The sequence below is a fragment of the Accipiter gentilis genome, chromosome 5 (genome assembly GCF_929443795.1).
Source record: "Accipiter gentilis chromosome 5, bAccGen1.1, whole genome shotgun sequence".
NCBI classification, from domain to species: Eukaryota; Metazoa; Chordata; class Aves; order Accipitriformes; family Accipitridae; genus Astur; species Astur gentilis.
Window position 1 is genome coordinate 9889069 of NC_064884.1, and position 10593 is coordinate 9899661.

The 10593-nt window shown below is 42.6% G+C and overlaps 1 protein-coding gene across 8 annotated transcripts in view; it reads left to right on the top strand.

Moving 5' to 3' along the window:
- LOC126038789 (GDNF-inducible zinc finger protein 1-like) overlaps nt 1–10593 on the top strand; it is a 67624-nt gene that overhangs the window by 56242 nt on the left and 789 nt on the right. For 7 of the 8 annotated variants that reach the window (XM_049801037.1, XM_049801036.1, XM_049801039.1 and 4 more), the window contains exons 2-6: nt 4198–5505; nt 6627–7565; nt 9129–9223; nt 9457–9624; nt 10073–10230. In XM_049801037.1, the coding sequence (XP_049656994.1) occupies nt 4198–5505; nt 6627–7565; nt 9129–9223; nt 9457–9624; nt 10073–10230 (2668 nt within the window). Of the gene's footprint in view, nt 1–4026; nt 4110–4197; nt 5506–6626; nt 7566–9128; nt 9224–9456; nt 9625–10072; nt 10231–10593 lie in introns of those variants that run through there. The other variant, XM_049801041.1, reaches the window with a different exon arrangement.

Consider the following 10593-nt stretch of genomic DNA (forward strand, 5'->3'; position numbering starts at 1 on the left):
CAGCAGATTTTTTTAGAAGTATGCAATTCAATTTCTTCGACCTACTGGGTTTTTCTCCCCCCAGATACTTGGGTGTATAAATCAGTGTACCTTCACTGTCGTCACTTCGAAAGGGCTATACCATATCACACCAGTTAATGCTCTCACCCGTAGAAATTGCAAAGTAGATGTGAACAGTGAAAGTCCAAGAAACAATGACGTTTTAGAAATATTTACTCTCCTTCCTACAAATGTCTTCATTTATTGTACTAATTATCCTGAATTAGAGAGCTGCTATTGGCTGTGTCATTGCATCATTAAAAAAAAGGCGCTATAGCACAGAACAAATATAAATCTCTTCTTGGAGGTTGGAAGCCACTGTTATGCTTTATTTTTTAAAACAGTTGTATTTATTCCAGTGGCCTTATCAGGAGCTGTAATTGAATTGAAATACCTTTTGGCTTTTGCAGCGGTTCTGTTAGATTAATTGTGTTTATTGTAAATCTTGCATAGGTGCAAATTCTTTGAAGTATTTATTCCCTTATTAGTGGGCAAAAAGCTGAAAGAAGTCACAAACAAACCTGTAAAATGCAGTATGTGGAAAAAATGTTGCTTTCATTTAAATCTTCCCATTGAAGTCAGTGTCTTGGAGACTAGCAACTTGCTGTTTTCAGAAGTAGCTTCAGGATACAGCAGAATGATGTCTATTAGGGCTGTTAACCTCTAACCAGTTCCTTTTTACTTCCTGGTTTCCTAAGTGGTAACGGGTTTGTGATGACCTGCAGTGATCAATGGTATCTTTCTCCCAGTGGGCTGTGAACCTTGCCGCCTCCCAGGAGCAACTCCGAGAGGGTTTCTGAGGGTGTGAGAAAACAGCAGAGGGGTTGTGGAGCGGCTGAACATGCTCCTCATGCTGCCCTGCACTTTTTCCACCTTCTTGACCGTCCTGTGTCGCCACTTGGGAGTTTGTTCTGCTGGTTAGGGTGGTGTGTTTGCAGTGGAGCAGAAGAGAGGAGTGCCAATCGTTTTGAGATTTGGGCTGGGTAGAGTGCTGGAAAGTGGAAGAGATGGGATTCAGCTCTGGGAGTGCTTGGTTTATGGATGCATCTGGGAGCAAAAGTTAGGATTATGAAGACCTGGGTGCCCTGCATAAATGGAGGGATGGAATTAAACCTATTAGTGATGTTACCATTATTTTTCCTATTCGATTACTGGCGGTTATTTCAAGCCAACGTTAACCTGCATTTGGAACTTATGTCCTCTTTGATTCAATAACTGGGTGATTTACTGCAACATTTGTCATCCTCATTCCTGTTGTTATGGATGGGAGTCCTTCAAGAACCTTCTCTCGTCATTAAGTGTTAATGAAATTGAAAGAGTAAGGAGAAAATAGCTTTCCTAATCCATTGGGGATAAGAAGGTGCTTCCTTACCCTCAAAATGAAAGCAAAATGCTTGGAAGTCTTCTATTGCCTCAACTTTTTTTGAGGAAAAAGAAAATAATCATATATACTAGAAACACCGTGTTCTACTCTCAATCTTGTGCAACTGTAAAACATGAAAACAAACTGTATACAACACCACTTCAGAAAACTAAAGACCAGTTTCCTCTCCCAATGGTAACAAAAAGTACAGTCTCATTTTTTCTGAAGAAAAAAAATTTGTGAAAATGGATTCATTTGTGGCATTTTTCACTGGGAAGTCATTTTGGTAAACCATTTCTGGGCTGATTTAATCTAGAACCAGCTGAACTAAAGAGATGATGTTGGAACGTACCTCTCCATTTGGTTTAGTATCAGATATTAGTGTTAGCAGAGCTCACATGGGAGTGTATCGAGAATTTATCACAGATGGGGATCTTAAAAAAGAGGAGGAGGAAATTAGCACATGCTCTGCTCATTGATTTCTTTAAGCGCTAATGATCAGTGAGCTTTGCAATGCTGGGGTCAGTTCTGCACAGAAATGAAGAAGGATATCCTGTTGGAAAACATTAAGAAGGGCAAACCCAGGGACAGATTAAGTAGAAGCTTTTGTGAATTTGTGGACTGAATTTGGTATTAACCTCTGGATCCGCGCTTCTTCCTGCAGCCAGCAAGTGTGCCATAGGAGCTGTTAGGATTATGTCTCCGCATAGCTCGTGATCACTGGTAGGGAATAGTTGGCAGATGTTGACTTGGGAGCATTTTAAAGATGCCTGCTGGCCAGAATTCATAAGGCAGTGACTGTGATAATTATCATACATTTGCAGGAGTCTGGATGTGAGCAGTCATTTCCTGATAGAATTTAGACAATGCTATTTTGCACATACCCCCACCACCACCAGTTTCTAGCTTCTATGGGATGTTTCAACACATAGTTTGTCTTTTTCTTCTAGTTACTTTTCCTAAGTATTTTTCCTGTAGTCGTATTTTTATTTTCTTTTTTCTGAGTAATCATCTTTGAACTTGCTAGCAGTGAGGAGGTTCTGCACCAGCTAGGTGAGAAGGCCGAGATCCCAAGCAGTCCCACTGATTGGAGTGGCACTTCTCCCAGGAGCTCATAGAGTACTCGGGATCAAGCCCTCAATTAAGTACAAAAATTTGAGGTTCTGCATAACTCAAATTTACAGACACTTTCTATCTAGTAGAAATCCTGTCTATTTCCTACAAACACAGGAGTACACATTCCAGTGGCACATAATGGGGTCATTTTAAAATCAGTTTAAATCTTTAAATGCAGTTTTTAAAACACGATTTGGGGTGTCACAAGCATTGAATGACTTATGCCTTGCAGATTAGAAGATGATTATCCTCTGCCGTGCTTGCTGCAGTAGCTTGTACTAGGAAGAGTATTCTCAAAGCTATCTCTTAAGCTTGCTATTCAAACCTATTCACTCTAGGCTATGTATTGTGTTTGACTTCCTGGTATTTCATGTTGAAGACACATTTGTCTTATTAATCAGACAGTTTATATCTGCCAGGAATGTATTTAATATAATGTCAAACATAATTTAGATGAGAAGTGAAAGTACAGTTTGGTGTCATTTTCTGCCAGCCATTATTACTGTGAGAGGGAAGTGCAGCAAGCCAAGCTTAAACGGAGCCTTTAAGCAATAACAAATTGATTCGTCTGTTTATTTTGGCCTAATGTTCTTCCCTTGGTTACAAAGCTGTTGTAAGCATGTGCTAAACAACAGACATTTAAAAATTATGCTAGATCAGGAATATCAGCTTAGAGGATCAGATCAGAGCATCCAAAGGCCTCAGTAAGGTTGACAGCATTGTTGTTGTGCTTTATGGGCAAGGGTGAATGAAACTTCTTGTTCCAGCGGTGTAGGTGTCATATGCAGGTTGAGACAGGAAAGCCATGGAGTTCTCAGGCATCGGATTTACTCTAGTAATAGCTAGTGTCTGCCTCTAGAGCTGGTGGGGAAATGCAACTTGTTCTTTGTGAAAATGTCAGAAAACTTCTGACCACTCTGTCGATTGAGAAGGAGCAGTTTTGAAATATTTTTCAAATAAAACACTATTATCTTTTCAAAAAATCTGTAGCTATTTCTAGATATGTAGTTTGTCCCTGTATATTATTTAAGTGGCCAAATACAATAGAAGCTTACTAACTATCATTATTAACTCCTAGGTCTGATTGTTTACCTGGGGGGAAAAAAACCAGAAACAAAATTGAATGAGATTCAAAGATTTATCCCACTGCTTTGGCACAAGGGGCTGCTGGGGACAGCGGGTGGAGCTTGGTACGGGACTGTGAAAACACAGGCTCTTATTTCAACACCAGCCTGGAAGCAATCGGAAGTGAAGTGACTTGCTATGCTTCAGTTCCCCCTTTGTACAAGAGTGGGGAAAGATGCTTGTTTCTACCATAAACTGGTGTGACCTCTACTGTTGAAAAACGCTTGTATGAAGAGTGTTTTATTATTAAGCTGGGCCAATCATGTTAATCGTATTCTTTTACTGTTGCCATCTGTGCTACAGAATATTCGCTCTGGAGGATTATTCTAGAGCGTAAATCTAAGTCTGTGCCTCATAAACCAAGTGTATTTGCTGATGACGGTTGTGTTGATAGAAGCAACCTTGAGGTCTTTGCCACATCTTGTAAATTAGGAATTAGGACACGGATCTCCACTGAGCTTTTTGTGTAAGTGATTGATGTCGTATATGAATGAAAAGATAGCTCATGGAAGAGGAAGAGCAAGCACTCAAACATGTGTCTGTTTTTCTGGCAGGATGGAGAAAAAGAAAATTCTAATGAAATCCAAGGTTGCTGCTCCTAACCTCCTGAGGGCCCTGCATTCTCTGTACCAGTTCGGTCACCTCTGTGATGTGACAGTTCACACACAACATCTCGGAATTCAGGAGGAGTTTCTGGTTCACAAAGCTGTCTTGGCAGCTTCCAGCAACTATTTCAAGGGGCTTTTCCTGCATGACGAGATGCTGGACACCAAGAATTGCACAGTGACTCTACAAGACATTTACACAGAAGAGTTCACCTCCTTCCTGGAGTTTGTTTACACTGCAGAAGTGGAGATTGAAGCAGAAAAACTGCAACGGATGAAAGAAATAGCTGAAAGACTTGAATGCAAGGATTTGCTTGACATTTGTGAAGAAGTGAAAGCAGAGGGCAGGAAGGGGTTAGATCTGAGCCTCCATCTGAAAGGTCAGCTGTGTGAAAATGGCGCACCACAGTGGACTCGCATCCAGCAAGAGGAGGACCACAAACTGAGTAACTCTTCCCAAGTTGTGGCAATACCCATGCAGAGGAAACTTTGGGATAGGCAAAAACATAAGAAGTTGCTGGCTGGCTACGAACTCATTGAAGGCCAACCAGCAAGCCTGGAGCAAGAGGACACCGCTTTTCCAGACCCAAAATCCAGGACTGCAAAGCTACCAAAATGTAACAAGACAGATACCAGAAACAGACTCAGCATGGATATCGTTAGTCTGGAAAACGAGGACAGTCATTCTCTCCTAAGTCAGACTGAGTCAAAGGAAGCCTGCGTAGTAATTAGGAACACTCTGCCTGAGCAGTGGGAAGATGCAAACAGTTTAATTTCCAAATTTGCCAGTAAAACGGAACGTAGGAAATCACCGCGGCACGTGGCCAAAGTCTTGCCACAGATTGCGTGTGAGAAGTGCGACGAATCATTCCGTGTTATCAAGCAGTACCAGTCGCACATGGAGCTCAGGCATGCTGTTAACCTGGCTGTCAAGTACAGCTGCAACACATGTGAGCAGCTCTTCTCCACTCACCAGAACCTCCGGCAGCACCGCCTCACTGTTCATAGTGATGAGCGGGGCTTCTCCTGTGTGTTTTGCGACAAAAGGTTTAAGCGCCAGAAGGACATAAACGACCATATCCGCAGGGTGCATGAGAAGAAGCGGGATCCCCAGGCCTGCCCGTACTGCGACAAAGTCATCAGTTCCAAGTGCGGCCTGACAGTCCACATACGAACACACACCGGGGAGAAACCTTATAAATGTGAACTCTGCCCCGCCAGCTTTGCTCAGAGGTCTGCTTACAATACTCACATAAGGTACAGCATTCTGTGTGTGTGTGTCCATGCGCGTGCAGGAAAATGTGTTTTCTCTCTGGGCGCCAGGGTAAAAGCATTCCTGAAGTCCTTGCTGCTTTAATTCCAGAATTCCTTGGATCTGATCAGAAGTGTGTTGAAATCAGGACAGATTTTTTTCACTTGACCTCATCAAGCTCTCAGTCCAGATTACTGGATTGACATCTCCCAGACTGGGAATTTAGGTGAAGGTTTCCTGTTGAATCAAAGGGGACTTGTGCAGCCATATCTCTTAGTTGGTTTTGGAAGCCTTAAGTTTGGGTTTTTAAACAGGAGCCTGAAAAGAATCAGCATCTGTTTAAAATGCACATGAAAATGCCCATTTCATAAACGTCAGGGCAGTGTGGTGCTTTTTAGTATGGTTTTTGTCAGCCGAATACCCTGCATGCTGTTTTGCTGGGCAATGTGAGCTTCCGGATAGACTTACTGAGTGCTGCTTGACTGAAAACAAGATGTTGAAAATGCACAGTAGTTTCCAGAACTGCAAAATCCACTGTACATGTCAAACATCTCCATACCCTGCCTGTGTGGTACAGGAGATATGTGGTTTACTACTGGATCTCAGCTTCCCTTTTTAAAAAATGTCAACATTTGCTTGTAGTTCAGTCCAGTAGCAGAAAAAACAATCCAGATGTGTAGCGAGTGCAATGACATAGCTTGTTCCACGCACTGAGTAGTGATGAGTAGAGTTAACTGCTGCAATTGGTGGATTACAAGGGGATCCGTTTTGTTTTTCCATATAGGCATTTAATCTATATTTCCCTTGTTTTACGTCCATAATTTCTTACCCTGTCCAGCATGGTCTTGGAGGAAAATGTACAGTCCATCCTATGTTACTAGTCAGATGACAAATACATATACTTGAGGGGCTCCATCCTTGATGAGAGCTTTTAATTTTCTTTAATTATCTGGTCCAACTCTACATAAAATTTCCCTGTTGTTTGGCTCTCCAAACATGCTGTTAATTTCTTAAATGGTGTGAAGAACAATTAAAAGGAAACAGCCCTTCCTCCAGGGCAAACATGTCCGAATTGAAACAATTAAACTTATTGAAGTTGTGCCCTGTTGTTTGTTTATTTTAACAGAAAAATCCATGAGTCTGGGCAAGAGAGGAAACTTATGCCTGTCTATTGGATGGTAGTTCCACCTGCGCATAGACTAAACGCAACAACCTGTGACAAAGATCCTGACAGAGAGATGTGGGATGGGACATCGGAGGCTGAACGACAAAAGTGTGCGAGGCACGAAGAGGCCATGAGTAGTAAGGAAGAACCTGGGGGTTCCTCTGTTACCAAAGCAGACTGCAGCACTGAGCAAGAAGCACAGAAGCGGAAATATAAGGAAGCTGAAGCAAGAAGGGAAAAAATGAGTGAAGCAGGGAATGAAGATGAAGGTGAAATGAGTGTGAAGGGTGAGGAGGAGGTAGATTACGAAGCAGGGTATTCAGAAGTTGAAGATAGTAGAGATAATGAGGAGGTCTGTACTGAGGAGGATGATGAGGATGATGAATGCTCTAATGAGAAGGATGTTGAAGAACGTGAATCAGATGAAGGGTTTAAAATAAAGAAGGTAAATAAAAGCGGGGTGAATAAGAAATCTGCCTATGTAATAAGATGTGATAAGTGTAATGAGCAGTTTGTTTCCCGGAAAAAGTATGTGGATCACTGCAGAGATGTCCATCAGTGCTTGCCTGGTAAAGTCTATCAGTGTGACATCTGCAGCAAGTCATTTGCTAGTTACAACAGCTGGAAGGAGCATCGAGCCTGTGTGCACACTGAAGAAAGGCAGTTTGCCTGCACCCTTTGCAATGCTACTTTTAAAAGAAAGAGAGATGTGAGGACACATTATATGCGGAAGCATGAAGGCAGAGTCAAACGCCCTCTCTGCTCTGTCTGTGGGAAGATCCTCAGCTCCCGAACAGCGCTAGTGTTTCATATGCGGACACATACAGGAGAAAAACCATATGAATGTGGCATTTGTCATTCAAAATTTGCTCAGCCATCACAACTTAAGATCCATACCAGGTCAGCCTACAGTACTGCTTCTCCCGTTACCACTCCCTGCATGCCCAGTGTACTTCAGCACTTCTTTTTTCTCTTCTGACTTCCCAGTTCTGAGTCAATTCTCCTTGTGTGTCCTTATAACAGGAACACTGGGATATGATTTGTTCTGTAGTATCTGTGATTAATTCTTTTACGTAAAGTCTTTGTCTGCAGCTGGTCATTGCATCAGTTTTGGTAGGGATTTTGAAACAGATGGTCTATCCGAACTTGTAAGCAAAAGCCAGTCATTTGAGACAGTCTTCAAAATAAGATGATGGCCTTCACCAATAAAAAGTAGCATAGGCTGAAGAATTAGTCAAGGACCCCAGAGACCTAGATGCTGAGCCCTGCTCACTCTTTATCACTCTGAGCAAGTCATTTAGTGTGGGATTTCATTTCTTGTATGCAATACAAAAGCTGGACTTCTCATCTAGACTCCCTCTGTAGTCATTGGAGCTAGACTGGATGAATTGCTCTCCAGTGGTGTCTGTCTTAAATGTGTCCTCTTCCCAGAGAGGGTGAGTCATCCCATGGAATTTCCCATCTTTCTCCAAACAGGGAGCATAGCAGATGGCTTATAAGAGGAGGTTAACTGTTGGAGGGCTAGAAAAGATGAGAGAAATCCCACTACTAGAGACTGTGGACCCATACAATGGGGACAGTGGTTTTCTTCTGTCTCCTAAGTGTTCTGACAATGATTTAAAAAATTGTGAGGTGTACTGATTCAGGACCAGCAAAACATCTGAAATGTCAAGATAATCTCTGTCAGTAGAAACGCAGCAGAGCTGCACCATATGTGAGATGTGGTATGACTGCAACAAAACAGTGACTTGGGGGCTTTATGTTGGGTAACTGGTTGTCTCATATTTGCAGCATTTTGCCTGACAGCTCAAAATTACGTGTGCTTTTCCACATCTTACTCTCTGGATTGGAATAAGGAAAGTCAGCACAGTGTTAAGACCAAACATTGGGCTTGGACTTTCTCTGGTTGGAGCTAGTTTAAAATCAGATGTTCAGCATGCATTTGGAAGCACTGCTTGCCTGACTTTCCTTGGTGGTGCCTTTTGTCTTAAAAATGGGAATATCCTGCCAGCTAAAGTTTGCAGGCCAGAGGACATGAGGCTGAGGGATTGCAGAAGCCAAGAATGTGGCCCACAATGTCCCAAGAGATCTGCTGCTGGCATTGTGCTGGGGACAATCTGAATGCACTTTCAGTCTCTAGCAGAGCAGCAGCTTGTCGTCTTCCTTGCTTTCTCACTTCCGATGCTGATGCTATGAGCTATAACTTGTGAAAGAGAGGTGGATTTTGTAGGCCTGAGAGTGAGGAAAAGCTAAACGTTAAATGGGAATTTTAGTGCTTTAGTGTAGCACCTACACTGGCAAACGCACCATTTCCTGAGTGACCTGAATGTACTTTTTTCCACTTCATTTAAAAAATGAAGTATGCTGCCTGTAGTGTGTAGAATGTAATTTCAAATACATTATTTTAAGAATGTACTACAAGAGCTAATTTATTAATAGTCATTTGTGTTCCACTTCATTTAGATCCCATACAGGGGAAAAGCCATATATTTGTGAGGACTGTGGGGCTTGCTTTGCTGATAAAGGCAAACTCACTGGCCACAAAAGGACCCACACAGGTAGGTATTAAATACTTCTGTTCATTCCACCTGGTTTCTCCCATTGCCTCCTTTTATACTGCTAGAAATTGCTAGTTGAGATTTGAAGAAGGTGCACGCTTTTTTTTGTAACTCTCAGAAGAGACCTTGAGTACCAGGAAGGAACTACTAGGGATAGAAAGACATCTGAAAACCAACTTTGAAGTACAAAATTGTGCTGAAAGAATTCAGAATGTCTTTTTCTCTTTACTCAGGAGAGCGCCTATTTAAGTGTGATGTGTGTGGAAAACATTTTGCCACCAACGAATATTTAAAATGCCACAAACGATGCCACATGGGTGCTAAGCCCTACAAGTGCGAGGTTTGTGGGAAGGCGTTTGGACTGAGAGCCTCGCTAGCCCAGCACAGTAACGTCCATGCAGGTAATGAAACAAACTATTCGGGGCTGGGAAAATAAGTGTCACTGGAAGCTTGGATCTGAACTACTTTCCGGTTTGGACGGTGACATTTTGTTTCAGAACCACTTTTATAAGCTCCTTGAATTAAGTGAATGAGGAGAAGGAGGGCTCATACCAATCCCGACTTGTTCAGCAAGGCGCTGCTGAAGGACATCGAAGCAGAGAGCAGCTGTAGTTGCTGCTGTTCCCCTTGCAAGATCAGGGAGCTGTTCTTAGGCTTTCCCTCGCAGCCAAGAAGTGTTTATCACATAAACCCGGGCTCCCAAGCACGTATCTCCTATGTACACTACTTTAGCAATACTGATCTTTTTAAAATTCCTTATGCTTTTTCTCTGCTGGAATCGGGGCCAAAAGAACCTGCCTTCTAACTCTGTGCTTCCTGTTGGCTGGGGGCTTTTTTTGTTGTTTTTAGAGACCCGTCCGTATTTCTGCGAACAGTGCGGGAAAACGTTCACCCAACAGGGCGCTCTCCGGCGCCACCAGCGCATTCACACTGGGGAAAAGCCGTACAAGTGTAGAGCTTGTGAGAGAACCTTCACGGACATGTCCACCTTGCGCAGACACGTGTCGGTACGCTGCCCCTCGGGTGTCTCTGTGGCAGGCAGACTGCAGTGGTGACTTTTAACTACTAAGTGAAGTTTCTTTGCTTAATGAGGGCTCACGTTGGTGCTTAAGTTCTGATCTTTATTAAAAAAAAATTGCGGAAGAATGACTATTAGGGTTGGTGAATTGATCTACCTTCTACAGACAGCTTTAAAAAATATATTTCTGAAGGGTGCAGAGTTTTCCTCAGTCCAACAGCACAGCAGCTCCCACTGCTGGCTGTCAAACCAGTCATCTCCCAGCTTGTTCTGTTGTCTTCAAAAGGAAAATCTGATCTTAGTGGTTATTTAAAATGCTTATTACTGATTGAATCCTTTTCTTAAAAAACGA